The 19,149-nt window shown below is 41.2% G+C and overlaps 4 protein-coding genes across 9 annotated transcripts in view; 2 read left to right on the forward strand and 2 right to left on the reverse strand.

Annotated features, from left to right (window-relative positions):
• LOC123503226 (myogenesis-regulating glycosidase-like) overlaps positions 1-3,179 on the reverse strand; it is an 89,739-nt gene extending 86,560 nt beyond the window's left edge. For all 3 annotated transcript variants that reach the window (XR_006674369.1, XM_045252791.1, XM_045252790.1), the window contains exon 1: positions 3,041-3,179. The gene's annotated coding sequence lies outside the window, so the exon portion shown is untranslated. The remainder of the gene's footprint in view (positions 1-3,040) is intronic.
• LOC123503231 (trimethyllysine dioxygenase, mitochondrial-like) lies at positions 721-7,201 on the forward strand. 2 transcript variants are annotated; one of them, XM_045252795.1, is made up of 9 exons: positions 721-899; positions 1,149-1,192; positions 3,061-3,276; positions 3,651-3,784; positions 4,238-4,330; positions 4,538-4,716; positions 5,591-5,815; positions 6,202-6,335; positions 6,738-7,201. In XM_045252795.1, the coding sequence occupies exons 1-9, from the start codon at positions 826-828 to the stop codon at positions 6,875-6,877; spliced, it is 1,239 nt and encodes a 412-aa protein (XP_045108730.1). In that variant the 5' UTR covers positions 721-825; the 3' UTR covers positions 6,878-7,201. The 2 variants fall into 2 exon arrangements, with proteins under 2 accessions (XP_045108730.1, XP_045108731.1); XM_045252796.1 differs by having other exon boundaries at positions 794-899; positions 1,149-1,206.
• Positions 7,202-7,254: 53 nt separating this feature from the next.
• On the reverse strand, positions 7,255-10,582 carry LOC123503234 (protein aveugle-like). Of its 3 annotated transcripts, none has more exons than XM_045252799.1 (5): positions 10,353-10,582; positions 9,562-9,692; positions 8,549-8,604; positions 8,080-8,193; positions 7,255-7,854 (listed from the first exon to the last, which is right to left on the reverse strand). In XM_045252799.1, the coding sequence occupies exons 2-5, from the start codon at positions 9,659-9,661 to the stop codon at positions 7,687-7,689; spliced, it is 438 nt and encodes a 145-aa protein (XP_045108734.1). In that variant the 5' UTR covers positions 9,662-9,692; positions 10,353-10,582; the 3' UTR covers positions 7,255-7,686. The 3 variants fall into 3 exon arrangements, with proteins under 3 accessions (XP_045108734.1, XP_045108736.1, XP_045108735.1); XM_045252801.1 differs by having other exon boundaries at positions 9,562-9,653; positions 10,289-10,581; XM_045252800.1 differs by having other exon boundaries at positions 9,562-9,653; positions 10,353-10,580.
• A 1,313-nt stretch (positions 10,583-11,895) lies between these two features.
• On the forward strand, positions 11,896-18,916 carry LOC123503227 (chymotrypsin-like elastase family member 3B). Its single transcript, XM_045252792.1, has 12 exons — positions 11,896-12,165; positions 12,348-12,465; positions 12,674-12,853; positions 13,371-13,486; positions 13,887-13,981; positions 14,410-14,528; positions 15,068-15,177; positions 15,323-15,420; positions 16,566-16,712; positions 17,209-17,330; positions 17,721-17,854; positions 18,313-18,916. The coding sequence occupies exons 2-12, from the start codon at positions 12,348-12,350 to the stop codon at positions 18,484-18,486; spliced, it is 1,413 nt and encodes a 470-aa protein (XP_045108727.1). The 5' UTR covers positions 11,896-12,165; the 3' UTR covers positions 18,487-18,916.
• The last annotated feature ends 233 nt before the right edge of the window (positions 18,917-19,149 follow it).

Genomic DNA, 19,149 nt, shown 5'->3' on the forward strand with positions numbered 1-19,149 from the left:
ATGTAGCCAGCGAATCCCGCAGTAGCGAGATGAACGGGCGAGCTGAGTGAGCATCCGCCGCAGTGTTGCCCGATATGGGGATTTGTCCCTAGATTTCGAGATTTTGGGTCTCCGATGGGGACATGGAGACATTCACTCTCAATTTGGGAACTTTTGAGGTTTCTGAAAAAAAAGTTCAAAATTACACAATAAATTAAAATGGTGAAGATAAAAAAAAAATAAATAAATAAATAAACAGACTGGAGAAAAGAAAATATATAGGTATTGTAGACACATACTGAACGTGAATGATCGAGCCGGCGCTGCGTACAAAACAGACGGTAAAGTTGCCAACCCCGGACATTTTCTATCTTCAACTGAAGCAGTCAGTTCGCTCCGAATGGGTCCCGAACGCCGACCGGCAAGTGCTGTCATCCCGACTCACTAGTATTTTTTTTTTCTTATTAATGTCAAAGAGAATGTCTTGCCTTCTATTATTGCTCCATTTCAATACTTATGATGATTGTAGTAAGGAAAATTGTGAAATTAATGTGTAATATGCAATACTATATGTATTATGTAAGAAAAAAAAAACATTAATTACTTATACATAAAGAATGCTTATTTCTGCTATCTATATGTATAGGAATATCATTTATGAAATAGGGATTTCTAGGAATTTTCCCCGAATATTTAGGGATTTTGAGGGCAGACCGTCTGGCAACACTGATCCACCGTCAACCGACGGGCCCGGCAACGAGCTGTCAAGCGGACACGACCACAGGGCAACGTTCACTGCGCTGGATACACCGTGTAGCCGTGTTACCAAGCTGGTCACCTGTTAGGATGCTCCACAGTGTTTGCCTCAGAAGTGCCTTAAGGGTGAGGGCCATAGCCACCGCCTCCCTCACAACGGCGAGGTAAGACAAAGCTGATTGACAATCAGTGTGTCAGGGTGCTATAATATAAAGTCTGCAAGTTTCCTCCTTCAAGTGTTCCCGCTGATCCGGCCAGCAGGTCCTTGAACCTTCTGATAGCTGCCTACCACAGCGCTCATTCTGTGATAAATCTTGCACCTAACAAATTATGACTATACTAAATCATACATGAAAGAAAGAATTGAAGCAGCATGGAAGACTAGTGACTGATACCATGTTTCCGTCACCCAGGTCAGACGCCACATACCGCTGTTATGGGACGCGAGGCCCCAAAGGTGCTGTATGAGTAGTGAGTACAATTTGTATGTTTAAATGAATCTTTTCTGTCACAATTTATCCCCTTGCCTTTAAAAATATAGCACAAGTGACACATATTGCCTTATTCATTTCGTCACTTTTTTACAATAACAATTAATGGTCTTCATCCTGTATCCTCACATTCTCGTGTTATCGGTCAGGTCACCTTGCTTCTTGAGCATATCAGCCATAATCACTCACCCTTGCCACCTCAAGTGCCTTGTATTAATTTAGGTTTACATAACATGGTCACAACTGTCTTATTTTCATTGATAACATTCTTAAAATCTTTCTCTTTTAGTATTTTTCCACCAATATTCTTCTTTACACATTCATCTTACACGCATTCTGAATTTAACATAACATAACATAACATAACATAACATAAATAATAGGATAACAAAGGGCCACCAGGGCCCATCTAGGTTATCCTGTATCAGTCACACAGCGACCTCGTCATCAGTACTTAAAGATACACTTACAAGTACACAATACATTATATACTAATTTAAATATTTGGCCCATTAACAGGGGTAAGTCCTGCAGCGAAATCCTGTACAATTTGTGGTCCCCATACATGGGGATCATGTCTTGTTTAACTATAGTAAATTTCTTATAAAAACTATCATGCAGCGCTATACATAATTATAAATCTAATAAATTTAAGTGCTTATCTAATCTGTTTTTAAACATTGTCAAACTAGTGCTATTTACAACCGTCTCTGGCAATGCATTCCAGAAGTCTACCACTCTATGACTAAAGAAATATTTTCTTATATCTAACCTGCAGCCTTGCTTTCTAATCTTCCTGCCATGATTTCTAGTCCTACTTCCTCCTCTAAGGTAAAGAAAGATCTCACATCTATGTAGTTTGTATCTGAGAACATTTTAAATAACTCTATCATATCCCTCTTATACATCTCCTCTCAAATGAAAACATGTTTAATTCCTTTAATCTATCTCTATACTCCAGGCGCTTTAATGCTGGTATCATCCTAGTTGCTCTTCTCTGAACTGCTTTTAACATGTTTATATCCTGCCTATAGTGGGGTGACCAGGCCTGTATGCAATACTCTAAATGGGGCCTAACATAGGAATTATATAAGCTACGCACCACTTCCTTACTTTTATAACTAACATTTCTATTTATAAAACCCAGGATCCTATTTGCCCTATTTCTTGCTTCTAAACATTGCTTTGAAAATTGAATTCATAGTCCTGTCTATCACTACTCCTAAATCCTTTCCTTCCTCTACTGCCTCTAGCCAACATCCCTCCATCTCATAGTTAAAATTTGTGTTGTCTTTACCTAAAATTTATTTCATGTACTTATATTCCTTTTTATCCTGCTTAGATTTCTCACTCATCTATATTTTTTCTTTCCAACCTTTATTCACCTTTTTTTTTAAACCATTCTTTTTCTTTATCTTTCAGTGCTATTGCATTGAAGTATTGCATCCTTATTAGATCATTCATATCTGCTCCATTCTCTGCCACAGTTAGCTTTCTTTTTGAAGTGCTGTGCCTTGAGATGTCATTTACAGATGATTAAAACTTTCCACTTCTAGACATAACACACACTGCCCAACCACTCTCATCACAGTCAAGAGGGTGCTTTGCTGTGACAGGGAATTGAACCTCCTGATGACAATAGGACAGTCTTAATATTGGGATTATGATGACTGTCAGGTTCCAACATCCTTTTTGTCACTAAAGTATCAAGAATGAGTAACAGAACAGTATCTAATACAGACATTGTATCATAACACTCAAAGCAGCTAGCAATAATAGAATTTTCAAGATAACAACAGTGTTATAGTACTCACCCCAACCACCACTCCTGCAGAGATCAGCACCTTCGATGCTGGGTCAAGGCTGGAGGTGCAGCACCCTCGCTGGCCACACAGCCTCCGTTTCTCCTACCCGTGGCTGAGGGATCATTGTCGCTGCAATGACTGTTACAACCACACCACAGCACAGAGGAGATTTGATCCCACACACATGCATCTCAACATCCGGCCAGCCCTTGTCTCAGCAACACCCGAGGGCCTGGAGCTGAAGTGTGAGTGTCATATTTGTTGTTAGTTGATCCTCACTCAGTCATTATTGTCACTGTTCTTTTCTGTCTGTTGTCATTATCATCGGTATTACTGCTAACACTTGATACCTTTAACCATATTATCATTTCATTTCATTCACTATATTTGAATGATTTTCACTGTCTCTTGAACTCATGCAGTGATTTTTTTATTTTTTTATTTTTTTATTTTTTTTATTTTTTTTATTTTATTTTTTTTTTTTAATCATCACCAGTATTTTCTTCAATTAATTGTTTAGAATTTTCTGTTCCTTTTTCATGCTAATTATTTTTAAGCATGTCAAAGACATTAGCTTATTACTGATTTCATTTTGCCTCATTTTCTGCATGGTGTCTAGGGCCTGATGGTCACACCTCAGCCTATGAGTACAAGTTTCTGTGGCAGAACACTTATGAAGGACGCCGCACTGCACACAAGTCTCCACAACAACTCTGGACAGCACGCACCTTCCCCAAACCTGAGCTGACCACGGCAAGTTCTGAGGAGAGAGAGAGAAACAGTGAGAGATGCTTGCTACCTATGGAATTATTATTATTATTATTATTTATTATTATTATTATTATTATTATTATTAGTAGTAGTAGTAGTAGTAGTAGTAATAGTAATATTTCTAAGGTTTTCAGTCAAATTACTGGTACAACATTAGGTTTTAAGCCACTTGTTACTTAATTGATTGTAAGATTATTCCCTTTCCACCAGGAGCTGAGAGGGCCAAAAATATAAATATGTGTGTGAATATGTTGCCTTGTCTGGATCACTCGATGTGGGATTGCCAGCCTGGTGCATAAATAGAGATAGAGGTTACCAGTTTACTCATTACAACTCAAATATTAGAAAGTGGTGATACAAACTATGTGATGTAGTTTTCAGGCCTGTATGTTATTTACTCATTAATTTTCTAAGAGAGATGCCCTCATCTTGCAGGTTTCACTGGGTGAACTGAATGACACTGAAAAGAATGGTGTGAAAAAACTCATTGCAGCCATAATCAAGTATGGCTTTGCTTTCATCTCTGAGGTTTGTGATTCGAGACACTTTGGTTTGTGAAAAGGGGATACTGCAGTGCTTGATATTTCCTAAAGCTAAAGTTAGTCCAGTGCTAATGCTAAATCATGTTTGTAGACTCTAACATTAAAAGAATGTCTAAGACTTTCATTAGAAAAAGAAATCATACAGATAAGGGTGAGCTTATTCCTCTGGCATTATTAAGTGTTGTTGTGTCAGGTACCAACTACTGAGGAAGCCACTCGCTTGGCAGTGGAGAAGATCTGTCCCATCAAACGGAATTTCTTTGGCGAGATGTGGACATTTGGAAACACAGGCATGGATCACTTTGACACGGCCTACACCTCAGAGTTCATTGGTGCTCACACTGACACTACATATTTCTCACAGGCTTGCAGGTAATGCTACTTTTCATAACTACCTCCATTTTGTACCATTGAAGTCCATTATTTCTCCATAACATACATTTTATAGTACATATGTGATAGCAGTGTAGCATTATATACTTAAGTTGCAGTTCTGGTAGCACTGTATTCATAATGAGGAAAGTGTTTGTTTTCACCAGTACAGTATCTCTGTTCCATTCATACTCCTCATCTTGTCACCTTACCACCATCTTCCATTACTTCATCATCGCTGTCAATCACAATCATCACCAGACAGATGATATGCCACACATCACTGATTTGCAAGTGTGTTCTGTGTGATTTGCTTGTCAGTTCTCTATTGTTCTTTCTGTCCCCTGGGCACTGTGCAGATCACTGGTGCAGTGCTCAGTGCATTAGTACAAGGATGAGTTTGCTCTGCTTTCATCTCCATTCTCTGTTGATTGAGTGCATGACAGGTGTTTTGTGGATTGAAATCAGTCTTGAGTGGGAAGTTACTGATCATTTCACCATTGATGGTTAATGTTCTTTGTGAATCATTGTTCTGGCACAATGGAACATACCTATGTTATGGTGTAACATTCTAAAGCATTTACACGAGTTTACTGTCATATCATGTATTTTTAATTTATGATTGGGATGATGAGGGTGATCAGTGGAAAAGTACAAACACTTGCTAGCTTTAGGAACAGGTTCAATGTAACAAGTCTACAGTTAGCCTCTTCTAGTATAGTGATCTAGGAAAATCCATGATTATTATTGTTTGAGTTATCTTTTGGAAATACTAGTGAAGTATATTTTTTAAATATCCAAACTAAACCATCACTTACAAGATCCATAGTTTTTATTTCTTCTCATAGATACAGAAAGAAATGTCCTATTCCAGGGTACAAGTGTTCCACTGTCTTGAGGCAGCCTGTGAGGGTGGCGAGAACCTCCTGGTGGATGGCTTTAATGTAGCACAACAGTTCAAGGACAAACACCCTGAGGGATACACATTCTTCTCCTCAAAATCCTTCCCATCAGAATATATTGAGGCTGGGCAGCACCACTCATGCCTGGACACCATCTTCAGGCACAATCCAGAGACAGGAGGCTTGACACAGATAAGGTGTGCATTATGTTATTCTGGTATTGTGTTCCAACTGGAGGTGGAATGAAGGTCAAAGATCAAGGATGCAGGTAGATGTAAAGAGTTGTTCAGCTCTGCTTGTGGTGTGGATGTAATAGATTGTTAAAGTAAGGTGGTTTATTGTGAAGAAATTATCTGTGATGCAAAGAAAGTAAGAAAAGTGAGATAACAAGGAACATGTGAGGGTTGGAGCAGATGTGAGTATGAGAAGAAGGTTCTCTCAATAAAATGGAAGGGTGAAGTTGGAATAGTTGAGAAAGATGGTCAGTGCAGAGGGATGGAGTATACTGGAAGTGTTGCGTCATGCATGCTCTCTATGTACTGCATCTCAACCTTAATTTTAACTCCATGCATTATGGTTTCAGGTACAATATTTATGACCGAGCCCCCCTGTCCTCCATCCCACAGGAGAAGATGCAGGAATTTTACCTTCACTTCATGAATCTCACTAAGGTCATTCGCAACCCTAAGAATGAACACTGGCTCAAGCTAGAACCAGGTAATGTTTGCATGATGGCTCGATAATCTACAATTGTGTACTGTAAATTGTCAACATATTCCCAGTAAATAGTTGCATTTGCATTGGCAGTGTGGCAACCAAGACAATGGAGGTCACCAGTATTGCATTTCCAATAAGGCTATTTTATCTGTACGATGGTTGGTGTCTTGCCTTCCTTGCTATCGCCAGTAGGATGAGATCAAACCATGTCTCATTGAGGCTGCTTTCCTCCAAAGGAGATTTCACCCTAGTATGTCTCCAGACAGACAGATAATGAGAATAAAGTTGACATGGTTCTGGTTGCACGTTTATATTTACTGTTGTCAAGAACACCAAAAAGATACAGATTTCTTGTCCAGTAAGAATCTGTACCCCCCTCACTCTGATCTGTTCCCTTGGCAGGCAAGGTACTACTAATTGACAACTGGCGGGTGATGCACGGCCGCAAGAGTTTCACAGGAAGTAGGAAGATGACAGGCTGCTACTTGGGCAACGATGAGTTCACCAGCAGTGCTAGGGTGCTTGATTTACAGCTGCAGTGATCCTGTAGCTTCAAGTTCCAGTAACACACCTGAATCTTGTGCTTCATTGGCAACTGGGCTAAATGCAGATTTTGGATTAGCTACTGCTTGACTGCTTCAGTGGTGCTGTGTTGACCATTACACTGAGTGACACATTCTGTGGCTAACCCCTGTTGATGATTGTTTTAATGACTCTGGGACCAAGTGTATGTCACTTTTACTGTTGTAAATGATCTGGTGCTATGCTGTTAATATTGACAAAAATAATGAAGTGTTGTATTCCTATGAATATGTTATAAAATTATGTAAACATACAGATATAAAATATATATTTGTAAGACATGAGCTGCTTGATTTAATAACCTATTAATGCACACAAGTCAATGATATGTTTGGCATGATATAACACTTTATTGTTTCTGGGAACTTTTAATACATTTACAAAAAGTACAAACATCTCAAATAATGTTGAGATCTTGAAAGCCACAAATGATTCCTACAGATAAAAATATTGTGCGGGGTACAGATAAAGCTTCACTCGACCTACAAGTCCTATGCAATGTTTTGATGCATCATCACTGCATTTCCTCATGTGACTGGACATGAGAAAAAAGCTTCTACTGTCCCTGTTTATTTACCCCATCCTCTCCCTCCCTCCCTCCTGTATTCCCTCTCACTTTAGTACTGAAAGACTTCAATCCCCTAACTGAACAAGGGCTCTTACCTACATCTTGTAAATGCTGAAAAATTTCTATACTGAGGTACCTCTCCCTCCCTTGCTCCTGTCTTCATACAAGTGGAGACAGTTGCCAGGATGACACACTCCATACCTAAATCACAGCACTCATCTCTATCTCCTTCATCTCCTGTATGTCTGCTTTGAGTCGCAGCTTGAGGATCTCCCGCCAGATGGCCTCCAGATGCTCTGGGTTCTTGATGCCCATCCTGAGCAGTGTTCCCTCACTGATGCGCACCAAAGCCTTGCCTGTGATGTCATTCTGAAAAAAACAAGTGTGTCATGTGTTTCTAGTCTTGTGTGTAAAGGAAAAAAAAAATTTAAAAATCCATATTGTCTGATGTCACACAATATTGAACACAGTATATACGAGCATGAGGGATACATAAATCAAGTATATACCCTTGATAAACAACATATGTATGATGGGTAGTCACTCTCTAAATCTGTATTGCTGTCCACACATTCCACAGTTCCAAGAACTTACTGATGCAAACAGATGTGCGTACAGCTGGAAGTATTCACTGCAATGCCTCTTGAACCATTTCTGCACATCAGCTGTTGTCCATTGGTAGCATAACTTGGGCCGGGCAACCTTTCCCTGTGGAGGAGCACCATTACTACTACTACTACTACTACTACTACTACTACTACTACTACTACTACTGCTGCTGTTGCTATTACTACAACTACTATAAAAACCCCTAACTGTGATGAAACCATTTGCACTTGGCTCCTTTCACATTGTAACTCGTGTTTAAAATCAGGACATGCTTTGCACTAAGCATTCTTTTTATATGAGTCAGGCTCTAGACATCCTGGTGAGGGACTCAAGTGTTCTCAAGTCCCTGAAAGAAATTTTTGACATGCAATTGTGGTTCTCGGTAATATAGTGATGGATTTGTGATTACTTTAACCCTTAAGAGCCAATACATAAGAGAGCACAATGTATTCACCCTGGGTCTAGGTGTCTGGCAAGTGTCTCCAACAGGCTGTGCCTCAGGCTTGCTGTCTGTAAGTAAAAAAGAAAAAGAAAAGTTTATATATATTTTTTAAGGAAATCAAGGTAGTCTTTTACTTAATTATATCATTAGATTTGATCTTTGTAGGAAAATGCTTGTATGCTCTATATCCTACATATGTATATCACAGTAGCACATAAGTAACTTGCCTAATTCATCACTATCAGAGAAGTGTTAGCAATTAGGAAAAGGTGACCAATCAAAGAATTTCATAATCACATCTGCAACAACAAATAACAGGTACAGTACATGGCTTAAATATAAATTCAGATAAACACTTCAACACAGACACAAGACTAATGAAAGGAAACACAAACAAACATAAAAGAGACAAATACAGTTAGTAAAAAAATAATAAACAAATAAAAATGTATGAGATAAAAAACAAAATACAAAAAAAAGTGAACATAAAACAATAAAAAAAAATAGAAGTTAAAGAGGAAAACATGAAGAATTCAACAACAGAGAAGAAAGTTGAATAGAGAGAAAAATACAAAAGAGATGGAGAGGCAGAGAAGCAAACTAGAGGAGACAGGTGTAAAAGAGTGAGAAGTAGGGAATAAAATAAAGAAGGAGATAGAGACAAAGAGGTAAATTGGAAGAGACAGGTATAAAAAAGAGTGAGAGGTAGAAGAGGAAATAAGGAAGGTAAAACTGGCAAACTAAAGGGGGTAGATGTAAAAGAGTGAGAGGTAGATAAGAAAATAAGGAGATAAAGAGACAGAGATAAATTGGAGGAGATAGGTGCAAGAGAAAATTGAGAGGTAGAGAAGGATATAAGGAAGGTCAAACTGATAAATTCAAGAGACAGGTGTAAAAGAGTGATAGGTAGAGAAGAAAATAAAGAAGGAGATGGAGAGGCAGGGAGGTGGAGTAAAGAGTAGAGAAGGAAATAAGGAAGGAGATGGAGAGGCAGGGAGGTGGAATATAGGTGTTGTCTGTATCACCTGCTGGAGGCTGGCTGGGCAGGAGCTTCATGGTGCGGGCAAGCAGGTTGTCACGTCTGGGAAGCAGGTTGATCCAATTGCCCTGCCTTTCACTTTCCATCAGACACCAATGAGATAAAATGCTGAATCATCTTATGGCATAATTTGAAAAGATATTAAAAATGTATAATAATTTTGTCATTAGTTACTTTATCTTACAGTTGAACATATCCACACATCTCGAACAAAGTAATAATAATAACAATAATAATAATAATAATAATAATAATAATAATAATAAGGTAATAATAAAATGCATAAATAAATAAATAAGTACATAAAAAGAAGTTTGGATGCAAGTAATTCTGATATTTTGCTAAGGTACATTCTACATATACTGAAACCTGATCACCAGCCTTCCTAGTGCTGCCTGAAAATACACTCACCATCAACTGACCACTGAATACACACAAATCGCAGTAGTGTAAGTTACAAGGATTAAGACGCAATAACGTCCCTCCCCACCCACCCCACTCCCCGTTTCTACCACTTGACTGCTGCAGAGAAATTACGCACATAAATATTTCCTGGTTCACTTCCCTCAGAGTGTTCGTTACCTGCACGCCCACCAACACACAGATACAACAGATCTTTTTTGTAAATATTACGTACACTATTCAGCCAAACCAAATTCCCAAGTGACCTGAGATACCCTACCATTTCAGTCAATTTTCCTTTATTTGCTTACCAGGGCGGCGTAATACAACAGGAGAGCCAGCCAGGTGAGACAACCAGGTGAGGAAGGAACCTACCTGGGTGATGTCTTCTTATTACTCGGTATCTTTTGCTTTCCTTCTTGGTCTTTCTTCTTCTCTTGGCCAATGGAACACGTTCTTGATTCGTTGGTTTGTCTTCTACACACTCCTTCGTTTTTTTCTTCACTTTTCTTTACATTCTTCAGATTAATTTTAGTTTCATTGCCTTATTTATCTATTCTATTTGGTTTCAGGAAGCTAGTTCACATCCTCTTGTTTCTCTCTTTCGTACAGGATCACTATAAATGTTTTCTATTTACTATCTTGGAAACAAATCATACTAATTTAGTTCGAGTCAATTTATAACACGAAAAATGAGAAAAACAAACAAAAACAACCTTCAAAATGTTACCAAGCAGTAATGTTGATAAAATTAAAGGGCTGTCACTCCTCATTTTCTATTATATTTTAGGCGTGACTCCAGAAAACGAGGAAAAATAAAAGTCCTGGTTGTATGATAGGGAAATGGATGATCGATGTGTGTGCGAGCGTTTTCGTAAATGAGTTACACACACACACACACACACACAGTGAGAAGGTACGGGATGTAAATCGAGAAGTTGTGACCTTGTTGTCCCGGTGTGTGGTGTGTGCCTGGTCTCAGGCCTATCCGAAGATCGGAAATAATGAGCTCTGAGCTCGTTCCGTACGGTAACGTCTGGCTGTCTCGTCAGAAACTGCAGCAGATCAAACAGTGAAGCACACACACACACACACACACACACACACACACACACACACACACACACCGCGTAGTGTAGTGGTTAGCACACTCGACTCACAATCGAGAGGGCCGGGTTCGAGTCCCGGCGCGGCGAGGCAAATGGGCAAGCCTCTTAATGTGTGGCCCCTGTTTACCTAGCAGTAAATAGGTACGGGATGTAACTCGAGGGGTTGTGGCCTCGCTTTCCCGGTGTGTGGAGTATGTTGTGGTCTCAGTCCTACCCGAAGATCGGTCTATGAGCTCTGAGCTCGCTCCGTAATGGAGAAGACTGGCTGGGTGACCAGTAGACGACCGTGGTGAAAAAATTACACACCGCGTAGTGTATAGCACGCTCGACTGGGCCGGGTTCGAGTCCCGGGAAGCGGCGAGGCAAATGGGCAAGCCTCTTAATGTGTGGCCCCTGTTCACCTAGCAGTAACTCGAGGGGTTGTGGCCTCCCTTTCCCGGTGTGGAATGTGTTGTGGTCTCAGTCGTACCCGAAGATCGGTCTATGAGCTCTGAGCTCATAGACCATAAACTGGCTGGGTGACCAGCAGATAACCGAGGTGAATTACACACACACACACACACACACACACACCGCGTATTGTAGTGGTTAGCACGCTCGACTCACAATTGAGAGGGCCGGGTTCGAGTCCCGGCGCGGCGAGGCAAATGGCAAGCCTCTTAATGTGGCCTCTGTTCACCTAGCAGTAAATAGGTACGGGATGTAACTCGAGGGGTTGTGGCCTCGCTTTCCCGGTGTGTGGAGTGTGTTGTGGTCTCAGTCCTACCCAAAGACGGGCTGGGTGACCAGCAGGCGACCATGGTGAATTACACACACACACACACACACACACACATACCTTCCGGGTATACATGCACACACACAAAATTTCCGGGTACAGACAGGCAATTTACACCATTACATAACCTACGCACATACACCCCCTCCCTACACCCAATCACACACATCTAACACCCATATCCACCCATATAAACTTAGACCACCTCTTCCTTCATGTCACTCCATTCGACCACCCTTCCCTACCATCATCAACTGGTTCAGCTTACTTATACTACTGCTACCACTACTACAACTTCACGGTATAGAAATGAAAAGACTGAGTACTTCTAGATCTCCCCGTGTAAAGATTATTTGTGGGATTATCAGTGAACAAAGATAAGTAAGCTCTGGATATAGAACAACTTAGGGCGATAACGAGCTGTAAAGAAATGCTACATGATTATTCTTCCCCATTAGTCTTCATACACACAAAATGCTTCAGATGGTAGTTACTCAGACTGGCCCACTACTCTTCCTGCTGCTACTACTACTACTAGATGTCCTGGTGGCGGCACAGCATACACAGCATAGAGGGAATAACCTAAGGAACCAAGCACCAGGTAAGGTTGTGACTCAAGGGAAGTGTAAAGTCGCTATCTCCCTCTCCTTTTGTGCAACTCAGTGATTTGGAACTTGTCATTCTTCCTCCTCTATCAACAAAAACGCTATCAACAACAATAGTAAAAATCACAGCCACCATCACCAACACCACCACCACTACCACTACTACTACTACTACTACTACTACTACTACTACTACTATTACAGGTTTCGTTGAAGGGGCCGAGTTCGATGTCTTTTCCCACCTCGAGGACATTGCATTGCACGGGGGTTTCTTTTTCCCTGTGGTTGAGGCGTCCCAAGGGGTTTCCACCCTTTCTCAACCAAGACAAGCCGCAGTGGAAAAGGGAAAGACAAAATCCACATCGACAGCAAAGCGCTTCATAAGTAAGTGGCAAAGTGGCAGCACGAAAACACTCTTATTCTGGTGACACTTGCAGGTTAATAGCAGAAGAGACACACCTGGAGTCTAATTTATCATCACTTCGAATACAAAACACAAGCTATTCCTTTGGGCATTTTAGCTCATTTGTGTCATACGTTGTTGAATCATATACCAAAAAAAGAAGTAAATTGATGAAATTAGAAATACAACTAATTGCCAGTATAGCAAATCTCCTTAATAAGAAATAGACGAAACATTAAAAAAGTCCTCTAAGCTTATATAGCTTGAACTAAACAAAACGTAATAAAAAACAAAATATAGTTGATAATTCCCGATCAAGACACAGAAATCCAGTGACCCGCCACATACACAACACTACAAAGCGAGAATTTCCAGCCAGCAAGTCTAGACAGATCGATATAAGTGGTGGAGGCGGCCTGATACTTTGCCTTTAATGTACACTGATGCCACAATGCAGCACGCGCTCTTTCCTCCTCCCTCCCCCTCCCTCTGGTGCAGGCGGGGCGGCAATGTGCGGCTCCTACACTCTCGTCAGGGGGGAAGCAGTGGCCCTGGCGACCCCCAACTTCCCTGAGAACTACACCGCTAATTTTGACTGCATCTGGGCCATCAAGGTATAGCATGCTGGTTCTCCTTCTCCTCGTCTTACTACTACTACTACTACTACTACTACTACTATTACTAATGCTGCTGTTGCTACTTCTGGTGTTCGTGGTAGTACTATTACTCCTACTATTATTACTGGTACTACTACTACTACTACTACTATTGCTGTTGCTACTACTACTGCTAACCGCTCTTGTTATTACTATTCCTGCTGATATTGATGCTGCTATTGGTGCTGTTACTGCTACTTCTGTTGATGATATTCTTCCTTCTCTTCCTCCTCCTACTACTAACTACCTACCTACTTACCTAGCTCTACTTAGCACTACTTGACCATTGATATTGTAAGCATATAACCCAAAATTAAAGCACCACCACCATCGCCGTCACTGTCATTCCTACCTGCAGACACAGGCCACCAGACTCATGCTGACCTGCTCGTCTTTCACTCTCGGCGACGGGGACTACCTCTCTGTACAGTACGGCCAGAACACCGCGCTGATGTGAGGACCGCTGCCACCAATGTTGTGCAGCCAGGGTGTACCGCAACACTTCACACGCCACTGGGAATAACAACACAGAACACGTTAGACAAGAACATAGATAACAATAACAATGATTTATCTATATACCCAGCAATCCTCATTCACGGTGGCCCAAGCTAGGCATTCACACACATACCACATTGACACTTTTAGAATCGGCGTAAAAATTGAGTGGTGGATGAACGGAATAGACTCAGTAATCAGGTTGTTAGTGCTAAATCATTGGGGAGCTTAGAAAAAAAATCAGACAAATTTATGCATGAGAATATGTGGAAAAAAAGAGAAAAATGGCAAAAAGGTAGACATGTTGTACACGCGTGTAGACCTCACAGCTTCGTGTAGTTTCCCTTACTTTCACAAATTCTAACGTAATATCCATACTGCAGGTTCCAGGGACAAACAGGGCCCCGAGACGTGGTGTACCCTTCTCAAAACCTCGCGCTAGGCTTCCACTCCGACTGTCGCACTGAAGCAAGGGGCATGAGCTGCTATGTGGATGCCATGGGTTTGTAGTAGTAGTAGTAGTAGTAGTAGTAGTAGTAGTAGTAGTAGTAGTAGTAGTAGTAGTAGTAGTATTGGTAGTAGTAGTAGTAGTAGTAGGTAGTAGTAGTAGTAGTAGTAGTAGTAGTAGTAGTAGTAGTAGTAGTAGTAGTAGTAGTAGTAGTAGTAGGATTATTATTATTATTATTGTTATTATTATTAGTAGTAGTAGTAGTAACGTGAGAGGAAAGGCAAGATCAGGTATCGTATCATTAAATTCCTACTTCCTCCCTTTCATATTGACACTACTTGATTAATTTATTACGAATCTTTCCTCTCCTATCTTTGTCTTCCTCATCTTCCTCACCTTTAATTCATATGAGTTGTGGGTCATGAAATAAACGAAAATAAAAAGTAAAAAAGAAAAATGAACATAAATTAGACAGAAAGGAAGAGAAAATAATAGATGCTATGTTTTACCTAACCCGGTGTGTGTGTGTGTGTGTGTGTGTGTGTGTGTGTGTGTGTGTGTGTGTGTGTGTGTGTGTGTGTGTGTGTTTGCAGGCCTTGCCCCGGACTGGATGACCTACCCAGAGTGTGGTTTGCCTAACAGAAGGGACCAGAATCGTATTACAGGAGGATTAGAGACCGCGGACCATGAGTACCCATGGCTGGTAAGATGCACCCCCAGCCCCCCCCTCTCTCTCTCTTAACTGGTGGATCAATAATCATTTACGCAATTATATCAAAACGATTAAGCAATTTGATTTAATATTATGGTCTGATAACACTCTCTCTCTCTCTCTCTCTCTCTCTTAGACGCTGCTCATCATCTTCTGGAGTGACTTCAAAGTGACCTGCTCAGGCTCTCTCATTCACGCCCAGTGGGTCATCACGGCCTCACACTGCCTCCTCAGGTGACACACACACACACACACACACACACACACACACACACACACGGTAGCTCAGTGGTTAGAGCGCTGGCTTCACAAGTCAGAGGACCGGGGTTCGATTCCCTGGCCGGGTGGAGATATTTGGGTGTGTCTCCTTTCAGGTGTAGCCCCTGTCCACCTAGCAGTGAGTAGGTACGGGATGTAAATCGAGGAGTTGTGACCTTGTTGTTCCGGTGTGTGTTGTGTGCCTGGTCTCAGGCCTATCCGAAGATCGGAAATAATGAGCTCTGGCTGTCTCGTCAGAGACTGCAGCAGATCAAACAGTGACACACACACACACACACACACACACACACACACACACACACACACACGAATACGTATATATAATAAGCACCCCATTACCGTTAGTATTTATATCATATCATACGAGAAATTTCAGGTAAAAATCAACACCTAGCATCATCCTCCTTGTACAAAGGAGGGCATAGAAAAATAAACAAGTAAAAAAAAAAAAATAAACATATAATAAAAAAAAACCCCACTCAGTTGCCAGTCTCCTTACAGAGCCGATAGAGTTAGTCATAGGACAGGGACAAATGTCTTGAAACCTCCCTCTTGAATGAAGTCAAATCATAGGACAGACACAGACACAGACACAGGCAGGGAGGTTTATGGAAATTACCCTTGTCTACTATTCACTAATTACTTTTTCCTCCTGAACAAGAATACAAATATTTTTTTTCAAGCCATGATTTACACAATGAAGGTATAAAAAATTAAACAATGAGCTTAAAATAATCTTAATGTTAACCAAACGTAGCCTTTTGATAGGAAGACATTTCATTATTATGCCAGATATTTTTCAATATGTAAATTTCCACTCGACTCAGACATCAGTTTCAATGGAGGGTTGTGAAACTACTTAACCCCTTCAAAACTGGGACACATTTCCATCTTGAGATTTGTGTACGATTAGACCATTTTACTGACATAAGGAAGGGTCTATGGAGGTCAGAAGGTTAATGGACACAGTCTTCACCATTCTAATCCCCCACATAAGTTTCTGTAGCTGTATAGAATCACCAAATAGTAAGTACAATGAATATGGAATCGCGTCATGGTACTCAAGGGGTTAAGGCAACTTTGTACATTGACGAGGACAGGAGGAAGAGCGGGCAAGTGTGGACGCCCCGAGTGACGGTGCACCTGGGCGTGGTGACGAGGGAGCAGGGTGGCCAGGTGGTGGTGGAGGCGAGCACTGTCATCCTGCACCAGAAACTCAACTTCCATTATGATGTGGCTCTGCTGAAGTTAGTATCCCCCTCCTCTCTCTCTCTCTCTCTCTCTCTCTCTTAAATATTTTCTTCTCTTTCCACCCTATCCTGATCCTCTTCTTCACTCTTTCATGTTCTTCTGTTTCTCTTCCTCCTCCTCCTCCTTTCATTGCAATCGATGTAGACCAGATGACTTCGTAAGGACTGCAAGGTCTCTCTCTCTCTCTCATCCTGGCAACACTCAATTCTATACGTAATCCCAAACACTCCCTTTCCACACTCAGTCACACTATCTCACGGAACATTTCACATACCACCACACCTTCAACACTGAAGCACATACCCATTACACCCTACATACCTAAGCCACATACACACCTACCCACACCTCACCCTAGCACATCTACACATCACAAACACACTACACCTTACATATACGAATAAACTAAACACATTACACCACAACACCATAAACTTTACTAATACACCCGTTAATTACATCCTATTCACACCCTACATGTTTCTATGGCAGACTGGAGCGCCCTGTTGAATTCTCTGACACTATACGCCCCATCTGCCTGCCGCCCCGGAGCCTCAGCGTGTCGCCAGAGGGAGCCCGGGTGGAGATCGCTGGGTGGGGCAATGACGAGAGTGGTGCGTGACTAAAGGATTGATCTGATGACGCAATGGCTGCTACATATGGCGCCGTGCGTGGAGGATAAGGGGGGATGTTGTTATTCTGTTTTTATTAGTAGTTCGTTCGTGAAAAGTTATGGATCTCTCTCTCTCTCTCTCTCTCTCTCTCTCTCTCTCGCACATAAACGCTATCTCTCCCTCACAAATACATGCACACGCTTTTTATTATTCTTTTTCCCTGTTGCATAGGTTATCTAGATTTTATGTCTGTTTGTCTGTCCGTCTGGCCTTCTCTCTCTAGTACTTTTATTGTAGTTTTCTCTTTTACTTCATCTCTCTCACTCTTCATTAACAGTATATTCTCGCTCTCCCCACCTCACCCACACCCATCCCTCACACCTTTTGCAGGCACAAAGAGCAATGTGCTGAAGGTGCTGAAGCGGCTCGGGATGTCTTGGGAGACGTGCAAGGCGTGGTTCCCCAAATACATCACACAGCACCACTTCTGCACCCACGGCAGGGACCGGCGGCACATCTGCGTGGTGAGTACAGTACCACCACCAAGAGCCGCCTTTGTTGCGCTCCACTGCAGAATGACTGGTAATGTTATGTAGCACACCTGAGCGGTAATGATGGAGGGCTCTCGCTCTCTCTCTCTCTCTCTCTCGACTTGATTGTTCTTCCTTGTTCATAAAAGTTAATATATGAATACTATAATGATATAGAATAAGTCGAACAAAATATTACAAAATAAATTAATGTAGATCAGTCTCTCTTACACTAAACAGGAAATTCAATTAATAAATGATACAAGTGAATAGATAAATAAAAAAATAAATAAATGAGCTGGAATAATAAAATAAAGCCAGATAAAAGAACACCAGAGATAACACAACTTCAAATCAAGGGAACAAACTGCATAACACGTGAAACAAGACCAAGCTATTCCAAGTTCTCAGTCACAGAACCTCCATTCACAGGCCTTTTGTCCCCCACACAGGGCGACTCGGGCGGGCCGGTCATGGTAGAGGTGGAGGGGCGCCTGGCACTGCTGGGGGTCACCAGCTTCACCGCTACAGCCTCCTGCAATGGCACCAAACCCGATGGACACATTTCCGTCCCTCACTTCTTGGATTGGATAGAACAAGAGACAGGCATTAAGCTTCCTGTCTAAGTTTATACAGTGCAGCAAACCTTTCGGCGTCTTACCTCGCCTACTTAACCCCTTCAGTAGTGAAACATATTTTTACCTTGAGATTTGTGTACGATTAGACTATCTTCTAGACATTAGGCAGTGTTTATGGAGGTCAGAAGATTAATGACCACAGTTTTCACTATTTTAATCCCCCACACAAGTTGCTGAAGTTGTATAAAATCGCCAAACAGTAAGCAGAATGAATATGGAAACGCGTCATAGTACTGAAGGCTTTAATGTCAAGAAATCATCAAGGTTTTCAGGGGCAACTCCTTAATATTATACAGCTTAACAAGGATTTCTATCAGTCATTGAGAAAAGAGGGGGAAAAAAAAAGTAATTAATGATCTCGTCTTCAAATTATAGCTATTATAATACTTGGGCGTTTGTATTTCTTTTCTTAATCAGATCCGTATTACATACATCATTCATGGCAATTAGCCCATAATAATGTAACACGTAGGAAATAAAGGCTAACATTCGGAGCTTCAAGCATCAAACTGAGGATGTTTAGTTGTTTATATGAGGTAGAGACTAAAGGGCAACAAGGACATAACTGGCTGTAAAGGTGTAACAGCTGCTAAGAATGTGAAAGACAGGTAAGAAATTTGCACCTTAACTTGTGACTTGTGGATAAAGCCA

Source organism: Portunus trituberculatus, chromosome 13, assembly GCF_017591435.1.
Source record: "Portunus trituberculatus isolate SZX2019 chromosome 13, ASM1759143v1, whole genome shotgun sequence".
Taxonomy (NCBI): Eukaryota; Metazoa; Arthropoda; class Malacostraca; order Decapoda; family Portunidae; genus Portunus; species Portunus trituberculatus.